At 37.4% G+C, this 16180-nt stretch overlaps 1 protein-coding gene across 4 annotated transcripts in view; it reads right to left on the minus strand.

The window, feature by feature from the left end:
• Positions 1–16180, minus strand: part of LOC131691722 (protein grainyhead) — a 774648-nt gene that overhangs the window by 47011 nt on the left and 711457 nt on the right. For all 4 annotated transcript variants that reach the window (XM_058978335.1, XM_058978337.1, XM_058978338.1 and 1 more), the window contains one exon: positions 12997–13053. In XM_058978335.1, coding sequence (XP_058834318.1) covers positions 12997–13053 — 57 coding nt within the window. The remainder of the gene's footprint in view (positions 1–12996; positions 13054–16180) is intronic.

Consider the following 16180-nt stretch of genomic DNA (forward strand, 5'->3'; position numbering starts at 1 on the left):
ATTTGATTTCAAAATGCATAAAGTTTTTGAGAAAATAAAACTTTTGAAAAACAAAAATGTCTTACTTTATTTTGTAACAAGCGATTAATATCAGATTGATTCGTGTCAAATAAACGAATTAAACAAAACGGTTGGCATTCGATCATATCAATCACCAATTTTCCAAATTGAAAATGATGATGAGCTGCGCACAAGGCAATCGATTTACCAACTATGCTATCCCCGTTCCCCATAGTTCAATTTTGTGTGAAAATGCTTGCACTGTAATCATTGAAACCAACACACTAATCATCTGAAGGACCAGTATCGAGCTGCGTCAAAAGCAAATTTAATCAAGTAACTTGAGTGCACTGAATTTTTGACGTAGGACTACGTCTTCATTTTCGATATGGGGGTTGCACTTTGCAATTTCTACAAAAATGGTATGTAACGAAAAGTGGTCCAATTTTAAACGCATATAATTCAGTCACTTCTCGATAAATTTTCAAATTTTTTGCGCATATCGCCTCGAAATACTTCTAAGAATAGATTCCAATAGATAAACCCAAAGATTTTTGATATCATGGCATTAAAAATTTAAATAATGTGCAACCTAGTCAATATATCGCGCATTTACACACAGAAGATAGCGCTTCCCAAGTCTGGCACGGCAGATTTGTGTACCTAGCGCGCTATGAATGACGTCATTATCGACTATTTAAAGAACGGATTTGGTCGGTCAAGATCAGTTGCCTGTTGAACGGCAGGCGTGTTTTCACAGCCAGTGTAACTGCGTTAGAAGTCCGTTGCACTGGCTGTCCAGTTCCGTCAAACACGCGACTGAGCTTGTCCGTTCAAGCACTATGTTTTCCTTTGTTTGTGCTCGTTTCCAGCACACTTTTATGTACAATCTCGAACACAATTATTCGTACACAAAATCGCTTGTACATTCGAACTCCATTTTCAAACACGGTTAACATAGTGTCGTGGTACTAATTGTCTTTTTCGCTCTACTTAAAGACAAGACGTGACAATCGGCTTCTTATTTTTCCTTCGACATTCTTCTTTTCGCACATTTTCACCCTGCCGAAATCTTCCGAACAGTGTTGCTATTTTTATTAAAGAAAATGAAGTCTTCTTAATTTATTTTATGCCGGCAATATTTGTATCTTGAATCCACTATATTGATGAAGGGCACCGTTTTCCATGTCATGGGTGCATAGTAAGGTTTTATGAAGCCATTTTCCGAAAAGTTTTAGATTATGGTGTGGTTTCTGTTATATTTTTCTTAAAATTAATCAACCACGGTACGATAAATGCATGATTAATACTTGTTTCACTTTGCCGCACAATTTCTGTTCAATTTAGTGTTTTTTACTTTTTTAACGATAATAATTTTATTTGTCAAAAGTAATGACAATCTTTTTCTATAAATATAGTTACACTGTCAAACATCATTTCGCTATCCCTGCAGCAACATTGCGTACGGTGCAAAAAGTCAGAATCAACCAATCAGGAGCTGGACCATCCTGACGTAAAATTGGAACAAAAACGGTCGAGTCTTGTCTTAGGGATCAATGTTTGAGGCGAATGTGTAGGTACGTATATTTAATTTGTTAGCAGGATTACTACGTTCACAGAATTTTCTGTAATGTCACAAATTTTTTGCACAATTTTTTATGACAGATTCTTTTTCACAGATGGCAGAGCAAGTCCATATATAAAATTGTTTTCGAATCTTGTATATTTATAGTTTCGATATATGATAAAGACCACTGTATTCGCTACATTTGAATGCGTGCTTTAGGAATGTTACCATAATGGCAGAATATAACTAGAAGGCTTGGTCTATACATGAAGTGTGATTATATTGTCTAAAATTTGATTTTTTCTCTGGTCCTGGTTTTTTACCACATACAATCGAAAAGTTTTCACAATTTTTAAAAGCTAATCTTGTGCTATAAAGATTAAGTTCCAGATATTAGTTCGGTCACGGTTTTCTATCTTCTTTCTTCAGCTCTTCTCAAATAAGTTTAATCGGATTCGATCACCAACTACAAATGAAATAACCTGATAACCAACAAGGTTTGGTTCAATATGTAACATTCGATGTTGGTTGGTGGTGCTTAAACTATACGTAAGAAATATATTTGATTTATTATTACTCTGAATGCACTAAGAAAATAAATATTTTACATTAAGTAGTATAGTCCTACGTCTACAGTTCATGCAACCCCATAGGGCTGCCCCTTTGTAGTTTTTTATTATGCTTCTTGCTATTATCTCTCTATAAGGAGAAAATTGGTTAAAATGGTTTTATGCATAGAGGTAAAAATACCTAATACTTTTAGTACTTAGGATTAACGTTTCGACTTAGTTTCATCAGTGTATGGCAGCCGACTTGACCACCAGGGATGATGATCTCTAAGCACATATATTTTGTGCTTACAGGATATCATTGATGGATAGCTGTTTGCTTGTGAACACAAGTGGTGATACGTGGTGGTCAAATCATAAAGAAGCAGTTAAATCATTTTCCATAAACGGGAATGCCTTGTGACGAACGTAGGTTACGATCGAGATTGTTTAAACTTAGCGCAAGTTTTAATGCTACTAGGTGCATTTTTGAAGAAAACCTGTTTTTGTAAATCAAACTAAGGCGACGAGACTTTAAAATTTTGATTTTCATAAATTCCCCATGGCGAAATTTATTCGCTTCCGCGTCCCTCGTTGAAAAAACGATGTCGGTTTGTCAGACCGCGTGATTCCTTCGGACAAAATTTCGCCTCAAAATCCGATTCTATTAGTTCCCTAATCGCTCCCATTTACGGTTCATCTCATTAAGGCGGCTCATTAAGGTTACCGCAGAGACCTAACGTGGTACGAGCTTCGTCTGTCTGCCTGACTTTATCAAAAGTCATTAGCAAAAGTCAAAAAAATTAACCTTGATGGCGAACGGAGCGACAATCAAGCCGAATGTTATTTAGCTGCATTAATTAGATTATTTCCACGGTTAGCTGAGGGGTATCGAAAAATGTTAATTCGTGCCTCTTTTCGATCGGGCTTTTGTGTCTCATATTTCCGAATTTGATGGAATGGTAGGCTGTTCGATTAGTATACAGACTAATTTTCACCTCAACAGCAAGAGTGTAATTGCGCCCCAAACAGTTGCGAGGAATACAAATCTGACGACCGTGGGATAGTTCCTGATCAAATTTTTTGAGGAGAAGCAAACGCCGCCAATTGTTTCACACGGGCTCCCGATCCTCTACCTTATTTTGATGCCAGGTTCCCACTTTTCCGCTTATATGACTGTTATTTCTGATAAGTTCATTTGGCTAGATTATACCCTTTTGGGTGAGCGCGGTGTTGTTATTTTATTTGAACCTTTGAGTATGCTTCGCCAGGTTTGTAATTTCGTATAATTGATTACCGCTGTCAACACAAAAACGGCCCCGGTTAAGAGCCTGGTCATCGGTTACGTGCCGACCAATCGTTGGCGATTTATGTGCGCCTCTTAGATGCGGCAGCAGCCAGTCAGTGCAGTGTAGCGGCCCCCGAAAGAGACCAAGTTGCTGGCGGTTTTTTGCACTTTCACGCAAGTCATTTGTTTCTCTTTTTTCACGCGCAAACCTGCTGCCCATCGTTGGTTCCAGTACCCCTAACGATGGATGGATGAATGATTAAGTAGCAATTTAATGCTTGTCATCATCCATTCTTTAGAGTCGTCGTCCTGAGATCAACTATTAGGCTGACCAAGCATTCAACCAACCAGCAGCACCGCTTGATTACCAATAGATATTTATGGTCGAGAGAGGTCCACTTAACCCCGTTCCCTTTGGTATGGAAATGCACCCGGACAGATATGGCCTCTGGGCTATTATCATTCCCCGATGTTGATCGGTGGATCTTTTCTTGTCACAGCAATCGAGTCCACCCGATCATCTCGCTCTCAGTGGAGTCGGTCGGAGGATAGTCTCCTAGCTAGTGATCTATTAAATGTTCGAAGAAAGGAACTCCATAGTTAATAGCGTAATATAATTAACACCGCTTTCAAAACAGCAACAATAGTACAATTTTAAATTTGTCTTCATGATAGCTTTAAGGAAATGTATCCCTTTCCTGCTCGATTGTGATGATTTTGTTATCAAACTACCAAAAATAGAGGGACTTGGTAAATGACGATCGATCAGGTAACTGATGCAACATCCACCTCGCAAGACTGATCGAGTCAGAACAGAGCTCGCGAGAAAGGCACCACCTGTGCCCCGTTTTTCTCCCACCATTTTATCCTGCAGCTATCATTATCATTAAATTATTATTTGTTCATCATCAGCAAATTACACTGAAATTGATAATGAGCAATTATTTAGTCTCTCACTTTTCGCAGGGACGACCGACGAGCAGTTCGGTTCTGTCGGCGGCGATGATGGTAGCAAACGAATGCACGCCTCGTTCGGTGCCAAATGGCCGATGATAAACCCTTCGCCTCTACTCTCTCCTCCTCGGACACACACAGACACATCACGGGTAACCAATCATAATTTATCATGATCATTTGTAGCAAAGAGATTTCTTTCTTTCACTTTACTGCTCGAAGCAAGCAACGAGTGTGATGAGCGATCGGGACGCATATTGCGCCCCTCCGGGGGTCCTGTCATGGCGGACTGAACCCGAAAGGGCTGGCTGCTCGATGCGTCGTATTGGCAGTATGCAGCATCATCGCGAGAATCGTGATCACAATCGCCCTGTTACTGTGACTGAAGACCACGGCAATTGAATCCAAGGGCCAGCACGTACATACATATGTACGTCCGTGTGAGCCAGGCTCGGGATTAATGGCTGTCCATCCATTACGCTCCTTTTATAGCGGCAGTTGTAATTAGTGTGGTAAATGAAGGTCAAATGGTTTGCTGATGATTTCATTCATCTTGCGAGCGGGTTCGTCGCTTCAGGGCTCGTTAAAAGGCAATCAGATCGAAAGCAGACCAGGGTTGGGAAAAGGAGATGTAACCGCCCGCCGCCGCCTCCGTCAAAAATGATGCCAATCATTTCATCGGTAAGCGAGTGGTGGGAAACGGGATTAAACCGAAATCCAATTAAATAAAAGGATATTTTTCGTTCGTTTATCTCACTTCGGGAATCTCTTTTCGGGTGAACCGAAGAGAAATGGTAATGCGATAAGCTTCGATTTGGTGTCTGCTCTTGAATGAATTTTATTGAAATGTTGTCGGTCGATTTATCGGTTGTGGTAGAAAGATTCGATGTCAACGTAGAAGGAAACCTTGTCGTTTAATTCGTTCCCGCCTAAAGTATAATCCTTTTTGGTGACATACGGGTGGTAATTTGTTGATCGAATTCCTAGCTTATTATTGGTGTCAGTTTCCTTCACACGATAAAATTGAGGGAATAGTTTTTGATCGATAAGAGAACTGGAAAGAGGTTTTGATTACACTGTTCGACATAAGAACTTGAGTGATTGGAAAAAAGGTATATTGCTTCCATGTCTTCAACAAAATTGTTTGCAATAGCATTTTGAACAGCCCTGCTGAATATTCTAACAAAACTTTGTTTGATTCTCCATACTCACTACAATTATGTTATCAGTAAATGCGCTAAAAGCTATGAAATTTTAATAAGGTTTTGGAATAACTTGACTATAAAAATTGTACTAACATTAATTTCACTCAGAGTGTACACACAAAAAATGGCGTTGGCTTTCGAGCAATTATAGTACTTTTCTTGTATAAGCCGCATTTTGAAAAGTTGCCTAGTAATACACTCGCATACTCGTTATACAAACGCACACGCGATCAAAAGTACGCGCACAATAATATACAAACGCTCACGATAATACAAACCAAGTCGCTAACACGATCTTCCCCTTATACCTACGTTTACGGTATCGCAATCATAATAAAATCCTGGCGATTAAGTCAACGTGTTAACACTTATGAATTTATAAAAGCGGTCTCAAGCGCCAACATACAAACGTTCGCTCTCGTGTGAGCATGAATCGCACCAGTCCTGGAGCTCGCACTCCAAAACACCGGATTCGTCTACACTATACAAGTCCCAAGGTACGATAGATGGATTCTCCAGTGATGTAGGGAAGCTCACTTTCTCCCTTTATCTGAACCATACACTCGAAATTGAACTTCAAAATAACGGCCCGCGTTAATATTCTAAAACTATCACAAATATGCGAGCTAGCTGTTTTATAAACAAATTCAAACACGCGAAGGTATACACACGATAGCATACGCGAAATAAAAATACCCACGCGATCAAACATGATGACATAGAAACACTTGTGCCCATCGCGATAATACAAGCGGTTACTCCAAACGATATTGAGAGAATTCATTCCCTTCTAGATCTGCAAAATTCACTACAAATCGCAATTCACGCGAACATTCATAAGCCCACGCGAATATAATAGAGATTACACGGTTAAACAAACGAATTTATACTCGTGAATCAAACCAGTTAACAAACAAACAAGCGATAATACAACCGCGAACATGCATCATTCATGCACCCCTACGTCCGAGGTCTCGCAAACGACGAATTTCGCGCCAACTCGAACAAATGTTGGCAGCACCCTCTCAGATTTTAATGAAACTTTCTGTACATGAAGACTTTGTCACAAAAAGCCACTTTGCATACTTTGTTTTTCCAAAAATGATCTAGCCTGTCTTTTGAAAAGGGCCAAACGTTTTTACCATTTTTTTTCAAATGGCTCTAGTCTAAAAATGAAAAGTTCTACAAAAAAATGTTGTAGGTGTGATTTTCACAAAATTAGTCAAATTTTCGAATAAAAATATTGATAGCATTCTTCATTGACTCCTACACTGAAAAAAACCGATTTTAAAAATTTAAAGTGGATTTACAAAAAACCCCATTTTTTATTTGGATGAAATTTTTTTCCAAGATAGGTAATTATTTTCCCTACCTACCGTCAAAAGTTCAAGTTGGGCACTTTCAAGAAAAAAAAGTTATTTATAAAAAAACTTTTCCTTGTCTAAACTGAATTTTTTTGCAGTGTATTTTTATCGAAAACTAAACCAATGAAAGTCATAATCATCTCAGGATCCATTTTCCCAGTTGTAAGTTGCCTGATACATGCAAAAAGTATCAGTAACGAATTTGGTATATATTCATAACAAACTTGAATGAAGACTGGAAGACTGGAAGATTGGAAGATTGGAATATCGGAAGACTGGAAGACTAGAAGACTGGAAGACTTGAAGACTGCAGTTCATTTGTTCCTCTCAAAACTGATAAATTTTATGAAACAATTGACAAACTTTTCTAAAATATATTTTATATCTGATGGAGCAGCAGCACAATACAAAAATAAGCAAAACTTCGCAAGCTTGTGTAGATTCCAGTCAAGGTATGAGTTAAGCGCAGGATGGCATTTTGTTGCAGCATCCCATGGAAAAGGACCCTGTGATGCTATTAGTGGCACTCTCAAGCGAATGGCAAAAACAGCCAGGCCTGCTCGCGACTATGGAAATGTCATAACAACTCTCCAGAGTTATATAGCTGGGCGTTGAACAAATTGATAAAAATATCACAAAATTAATTTTCTGCTACATATTGACTGAACAGTACAACAAAAATTTCAGAAGAACACGAAGAGCTGTATAATAACGCCAAAAACAATATCTGAAACTCAAAAAATCCACAGTTTGGTGCCTATTCCTGGTGGCAAAGTAGATGCGAAGGGGAATTCGAATTCAAAAGATGAACCAAAAATAATTTCGTTGTATAGAAATAATACAAAATAGCATGCATGAAGATAGTTTTAAGACAAATGTTACATATAAAAATAAATAAATAATTATGTAAAATTCAAATAAAAGAAAAGTCAAGAAAGTTTGATTTAGGTAAAGGAATAAAGCAATGATTTCGTTACATCAAACTTATAATATTTTGGTAGTACATTTTTCAGTGAAATAAACGAGCATAAGTTTATAAAAATAAATTGATAATTGGCGGAGTTATGGCTTTTTCCCCGAAAGCCTTTTTTATTTAAGAGGTTTGCGGTGATCACGATTGAAGACCAATCGATCATCTAAAATCCCAAAATTAAAAAAAAAATCCATTAGTATATGAGTATTCCTCGTACTTTAACGATTAGTTGAATAAATAATGTTTTTTCCTGCATTCGAGAACGTTTTTAGTAAAAAAATTGTTGTTTTAAGCTCTAAAAATGGTATTAAAAAATTTTATCCATGAAGCAAAAATTTATGAATAAAAAAGGAATCGTTAACGTATGAGAAAAATTAATTACGATTAACTGAAAAAAATAAGAAAATTGATTGAGAAGTTTTTCGGCAATCGTGATTACGGAAAAACCATTTTTAGTAAGACGACATTTCGAGATAATCGAGTTTAAAATTTCAAATTACAACTGCTCTTGGTAGACGAAGTGCGCTTGGAAGCGCTGTAGCTTTCGATCTATTGCTCGGATCTCTACAAAAATTTGGGAAAACATTCTCAAGGAGTTTCAGATAAAGTAATAAAAAAAATCGATTTTATGAAAAATGAAAAAGTATTAACCCCTTAATAAAAATATGCTTTGTTGCTAAATTAGACAATATCTTCTCACAAACTAAGTTTTATTGGATTCTGAGATGATTATGACTTTCATTGGTTTAGCTTTCTATAGAAATACACTGAAGAAAAAAATTCAGTTTGGACAAGGAAAAGTTTTTTTTCAAATAACTTTTTTCCTTGAAAGTGCCCAACTTGAATTTTTGACTGTAGGTAGGGAACATAATTATCTATCTTGGAACCAAATTTCATCCAAATCAAAAATGCTGTTTTTTTGTAAATCGACTTTAAATTTTTAAAATTGATTTCTTTCAGTGTAGGAGTCAATGAAGAATTTGTTCAATATTTTTTTTTCGAAAATTTGACTAATTTTGTAAAAACCACTCCTACAACATTTTTCGTAGGATTTGTCATTTTTAGACTATAGCTATTTGAATAAAAATGGTAAAAAAAGTTTGGCCCTTTTCAAAAGACAGTCTAGATCATTTTTTGGAAAAACAAAGTATGCAAAGTGGCTTTTTGTGACAAAATCTTCATGTACAGAAAGTTTCATTAAAATCTGAGAGGGTGCTGCCAACTCGGAATACGATTTAACGCGAAATTCGTCAAACATGAAAACGCTCCGGTGAGTAAGTAAACGTTTAAGCACTTTAAAATTTATAAACGCGGTCTTAGGCACACATATATATGCTCGTTCCAGCGCAATCGTAAAGTTTCCACAAACCACATCTAAACCGTGCACTCGATATCACAATCAGAATCACGGCCCGCTGCAATTGGCCTTAGGTAGTATTTTAGTGGGTGACATCTACTGTCGCGTCTGCAATTGTGATGAGTCCCTTTGACAGGGAGTTCATCCGAGAACACCACTCAAAAATACAAAAAGCGAATAAAAATTAGTTCTAAGCATTTTAATATATTAGAAAATAAATGAACACAGAAATTTTTCGACTATGCAGTTGTGACCTGTTGGCAGGTCAGTTTCCAGAATTTTGTTTCGGGAGGGGCTTAAAAATTGAATGAATCATTTAATTAATTCTGATGACTTGGGATAGCTATTGAAAAATAAACGAAATTTAGAAAGGTTATTAGTGAAAATAATTCTAACACAAAGAGAAGCTAAAATTCCTGAAAATAGGTTCCTAGATATATGACAGATGTATATTGTAGATATACACCAAATCGAAATGAGCAGAAAAATGTCTAGTAGTTAGTTGTTTCAGGAAACTATCCTCAGTTGGTCATCAAATCGTGTTGAATCAATGTGGATGGTGATACTTAAGAAAAGGTTTGGTGATACTTAAGACAAGACTTACCCCAGCACCCTGGATAGGAATGATATTGGATAAATGCTCAAATTTACCGTCTTAGAGTAGATTCAAGAGAAGAAAATGTCAAAATTTGCCCAAACATATCTGATCTGGCAGGCGATTTGTAGATGAAGTTTATCCGTTCAACTCTGTTGTGGTTTGATTTGGCGACTTATTTGGTGTCCCCCTTTAGGAGTTCCTAGACATTACGCTAATTTGGCGCTAAATTAATGTCATGATATTTTACGTTTAAAAATTAAATTATGTTCGCGACTTGCATCTACTTTACGCAATTAGTGATGTGTGATTTTTGCAAATAATCGATTATCCGTTAATCGAGTAATTTTCGAGAGCTTGATTAATTGATTCGAGTAATCGGCCAAAATAATCGATTAAAATCAATAATCGATTAGGTAGTAAATCTTAGTTTGTCAACCAAAAAAGGCCACTGCGTCTATTTTGAATTTCATGTCGCTTGCATTTTTTGTTGGGCGGTTTTCATGTTTAGCGTTAGGTGGTACCCTTCATGACGAGCTTCATGTATTATGTTGTCGATTAGTTGATATCAGCTAATCGATTTATTCGATTATACCGAAAGCTTCTAATCTATTATTGATTCCTCGATTATTTCAGAAATTAATCGATTAATTGCGTTAATCGAGTAAAAAATACATCACTATACGCACCGAACACATTTCGGTAATATTGTCAAATAAGTGAGAGTTTTAAGAAACTTAATAACTTAAGCAGTAAACCCAAAAATATCATGGAAATTTTTAAAACAATCGCGCCAATTGCGGTGTTTAAATATCCTTTGTTAATTTTCATTATTAATTTTTGTACTAAGATAAGATTAGCTCATTTGGAATTAAATAATCTTGCAAAACCGTTGAGATTTGATAAGACACCTAGATTAGGAAAATCATATTTTTTAAATATTTTAATCTTCCAAGTTCTCTATCATATTTGCAATCAAAAATTTTTATTTCAGAAACTATGATTTGGGCAATCCAAAATATTTATATCTCAAAGATTTATTCTATTAAAGAGAACTGCTCAGAAGTAGGAATTGTTAAAAAATGTAGGATTTTTGAAGAATGCATGTTCGTAAAAATTTTTGGAGGTGGCAAAATTTCAAGATGACTTTTCTTTCGGCATCCTTTATCGGAACATTTCTAACAATGTCTTAGAGGGAATATGTTTAAACTTGTTGGAAAAATCCAAGCAAAATAGTAGTTATTACATTCTGTAAGGTTCAGCTCACGGAGTGATAAATGATCTTGTAAATTACGTAAAACTTGTTTGAATTTTTAATAATAACCATATCAAATTGACTCAATTCTATAAATATGGGTAAGCAAATTCATTTCAGTTTCAGTCGAGACACATGGAAGAGAACGTATCCAGTCCTCATGGCTCTTGCTATTCGTTTGCGGAAGAGACTTGCTTTTAGATTTACCTGTTTTTAAATAGTTGAAATTTATTCCAATTCTAGTTGCTGCTTTTGTCAGTAAGGCACGGGCAGCGAAACGAAAAATTGAAATATTCGCTATGCTATGTCTCTCCTTAGTGGAGAAAATTTAGGTAAAAATTAGACACCAAGGAGAAAAATGTAAAAACCACAAAACCTATACTTAAATTAATTATGGAATTTGCGTTTCGACTTCGTCTCATCTGAATCCGACATTAACTTGGTACCACCGGATTTACGCTCGCTCTAAAAAAACGAAAACACTAAGGAGAAACATTTCATAGTGCATGTTGCGTTGGCTGGCCAATTCAAACAAAGATTCGATTTCATTAATTCTCATCAGCTTAATCAGAACTCCGTTTCTTGCGGGACCTAACGCATGTTTGCTCAGAAACACAAATGGTGCTGTAGTTTTTTTGGAGCTAGTGTCAACTCGGTGTCCTATCTTTAAGATAGTGTCGGATTCTGATGAGACGAAGTCGAAGCGTAAATGCGCTTCTGGAGCGTTTTTGTTTGGATGGATGAGCTTGTAATTTTTCCTAATAAACCCTAAACTTTTCGATGATATTGAGATCTGAAATGATCATTGCACTTATTAAGTCAAATAGTTAACTAATTTCAAAATTAGGACAGATAATTTTTTACAATGGAATTTTCTAAACAAATACTCAAATTTGTTTTTTGATTGTATTACACTACCCCCAATAAGAAAGAAAGAGATGTTAGTTTTTTGAAGAAAGCTGTGATACTTATTCGATTATGGAATTAGGATCGTTTTATTGTACTTGGGAAATAAATCAATGAGAGATGATGCAGCTAATGCATCAAAATCGTATAAATAGCGACGGCGTAAAATGCTTCCGAAAATTTCGTTATATTCGAACGGAGAGAAGATCGGGAAGCAGTCTCGAAAGTAATTGAATTAAGTGTATAGACTAGATGAGAGCTGGTTTTGGACCGATTCATTCTCTCTTTGCTACCTGATATCTAATTTTTTCTCTCTTTTTTCAATAACGAGTAGCACGAGTAACATAAAGATTCGTATGAACAATTCGTTTGTCACATAATGAAGAGATAAGATCTGAACGTTAATACCAACTAACTTGCTTAAAGGCGCAACCAGCCACAACATTTTACCCGCTCTGCGGAATTGCAAGCATTTGATGTCTCCTAACTATCTCATCGCGAAGTGTGTACACTTCCAGAACTACCAATTGATAATGATACAATGAGGTTAAAATGTTGCTGAAAACACGGTGCAACAGTGATTTTATTCATTTCAAGCGACCTAGTATAGGTTGTAGATCTCATTATTACAAACTAAGTGAGCATGAGAAAAGCTTAAATAAATAATACTTAAATCAACGGATACTCATTCAAAAATTTACCCAGGGTATTTTGCACTAATTAAGACTAACATGGACGTTTGTCCTCTATGATTATATAGGCATAAATTGAAAAATGAATTATTTAATTCAAATGATTCAAAATCAGTTAAAAATAGCTCGACAAACCTGAAACATGTTTCGTCGAATATATTCGAAACCTTACTATTTTACTATTTTAGTAACCGGAGTAAGTATACTACAATACCAGAAAAATATTGTGCCCTTTTAGTCGGTTGACCCAAACATAAATCGCAAGCTGAAAAAAAATTTAATAATACATTACCTTAACACCCTTTTGACTGCTGAAATCTGTACTTAAACATTGAACTGCGACGTTTATCTAGAAAAAAAAGGAAAAAAACACAATAACATAAGAAAAGCGAAAAAACAGGAAACAATAAAATTAACAAAAAAGTTAAATAAAATGCCACCTAAAAAGGCGGTTGTCACTTATTACTAACAAGACACTTGTACTAAACATAGGAAAAATCGAACCAAAGTCGCAATACAAAAAAACAAGAACCAACCAATCAAACACCATCCCGTCAGCTCATAAAAGTGATAAACAGTTCCATTCATGTAGCTTAGACTGTAGGGAGGGGCGGGGCAAGAAAGAAAAATAAAACGTTGATCGAATATGATTCGTTCGGTGCCACACCGCCGCCGCGGTGACAAAAACGGTTTTATTGCCCGGTTCGTTAATCGCGGAGCAAACGCGGTAGGCTGGTGTAGGGAACGGACGGTGCAAAAATTATGACTTTCTGATAAAACCCTCGAGTTTGTGCTGGTCCATCTTTTCCCCCTGTCTATTCCGAGAAACTTTGCCAGCGAATCCACGGGGTCCACCAGGGTGGAGTTGGTTGGGGGGGGGGGCGCAGGTTCGTGTACATTGAATTTGATATCTAGCTGAGGTATTGAGTTGTTGTATGATTTGTGGGATTGAGATTGTCAAATTGCATAACCTTTTTGCTGCAACCGCACTGGCTGGCACCGTAGCCCGCTCCGCTGCACCTGTGGCTTTTGTGCGCTGCTTGCTATCGGTTTTATGATTTCTTCGTACTTTTTTGTTGTTGCCGTTTGTTGAACAGGTAGAGGGAAAAATTGTGAGTAGCACTTGCAATGGAGTGGTTTGGTGCTTAATAAATTTCCACCGATCGCTGGCTCGAGCGCCTCATGGATAGTGTGTATATTTGCGAATAGGGGGCGGGCTTGCAGTGTTTTTGCGTTTCATGATGGATGATGATTTTACGACAGCTAATCGTTTAGTGCTCGGACGCGACGCTTTTCGGGTTCGTCGCTTCGGGTGCCGTATGAAGTGACTTCAATTGTAGGCATTTGCAGCGCGCGAGTGACTCTGTGCAGGATGTACAGACGTTTTGACAAATTGTGAACGATGGGGGCTGACGATGTTGTGATTAGGTTGATTGGTTTGTTTTGAGGATAGTTTTGCTGGAGTGGATGCAGTTGAATGGTGATTATTAATCTTGGAGGCTTACGGTATATGGAAAGTAGTCGCTTTAACCAGTTTCGGAGTAATCATGGTAGAAAGAATGCAATTGCTGCGATACCTCAAAAGATTAGTTTTAATCTATGTAGTCACAATTATGTTTACTGAATAAGGTTCAGTAATCTTTCAAAAATAATCATAATTGTAGTAAAGTTATAATCGTGACTGAAGCAGAGATTTGAAACTGATTACATTTTTTGAAAATGTTATGAAAATTCAACGAAATTACAAGCAAAAATGTATTTCCAAGCAAAGCAAAAATGTATTGTCATGAACTGAAAAATCCAATAAATTTAGACCTGCATTTTAGATTATCAAAGCGGTCTTCAAGCTGTGTTCTCAGTTCTATTGATAGTTTCATTTCATGTGATTAATTATTTTATGCAACTAATCAAAAAGAATCAGAAGACTATGCTTAGGTATGCCACCTATAAATTATATAACTGTTTCTCATTGAATTTACTATGTGTTGTTAGTGAATTCCATGCAATTTCTATTTGTATCTAATTAGAACTCAACTAGCATCCTGTCTTGCAACTCACTCAGCATTGTCGACAGCGCTTAATCAAGCGAGCCAGCACGAAAAGCTCACCTCACTGAACCGCCATTTTCCACCGCCAACCGAACCTAAGCCTAGCTATCAGTTAATATTTATGCGGGAAATATTTAAACCATTTTTTCTAATGTATTCAACAAACAACCCATCAAAATAGTTGCCCAATTATGTTGCGTTGCTGCCTAGCTGCAGTCTCACAGTGTGAGACAGCCTACCCCCTTCGGCTAGAAGCTGTCCGGCGTATTTCAACCTGTCCAACGGCTACCGCATTTTGATATACATACACGTAGGCATAACCCTGGTCTGATATTTGTTTGGAACAAAAAATATGTATCAAGAAACAAGCAATCAAACCCCTCTCAAGGTAAACTCCACCTCTTCCGCATCGCCATCGTACCAAGCCATGCTAATGAAGAAAAGCCAACGCAGCTCTGGCGGCTGAGTTCCGAGAAGTTCGCGCAAAGATCTTTACGGATTGGAATTAGATTAACATACACACCATGTTCCATCTCTTGGACCCCGATCTGAAATATCAAACATCCATCTGGTGCACGGTGTGGCCCCGTGTGGCGACCGTGGGTTGAAGGAAAATTTCATCATCAGTGGGCGTTTGATGTTTGGGACCCGTGCGCGCCCCACGAAAGTAGCTAAAATGTCATTCACCGCTTGAATAAACCCAAAAGCGATCTCAATCTGACCAATCGATCGCGCATTGCATCGCGGAGTTCTTTCGCTTCGGAGCCTTTTTTTTGGTTTCCGCAACAAACCTCGCCCCATGAAAGGAATGCCACTGAAAGTGCCTTCGGGGGAGAGCTGTGTTTGCATTCTTATTTCTTGCCTATTCGTCCTGTAAATACCAAGCACTGTGGCACTGTAACATAATAATGGTCCAGTGGAAGGCAGTAGCCAGCAAAAACAGACGACCGAGGACAGATGAACAAGCAAATTAAACGATTATCGCTTTATTTTCGCTCAGCTTCACCAGTGGCTGAGACGATGCTCAACTCAAGTGCAAAGGTAATTCAGAAGCGAAGTTTACGCTTCGAAGAGGCGGATGAAAAAAAGGAAAAATCATTACGGGAATCGATTTCCGCTGATCCTGGTCCGAAGCCCCGAAGTGCCATCGGATTAGCTTCATTCCCATACGAGGTCTCCGATTCATAATATTTTAGCAAGTTTATTACCTTCAGACAGCTTTATGTTTGGGCTAAGTGTGTCCCCTCCACTCTTCACAACCCTGCGGGAGTTTAACGGCAAACGCAATTGCACGCTTTGGCTCATCCTCTGTCATGAGCGGCGAAAGGACCCGAAAGCGCACCGAGCTCATCCCCGACAACTGTTTCTCATCCGCATTTACAAGTTATTAAATTGAATTGGATAAATATGCTTTTTGTCGTTAATTTA

Source organism: Topomyia yanbarensis, chromosome 3 (assembly GCF_030247195.1).
Source record: "Topomyia yanbarensis strain Yona2022 chromosome 3, ASM3024719v1, whole genome shotgun sequence".
In the NCBI taxonomy this organism is placed as follows: Eukaryota; Metazoa; Arthropoda; class Insecta; order Diptera; family Culicidae; genus Topomyia; species Topomyia yanbarensis.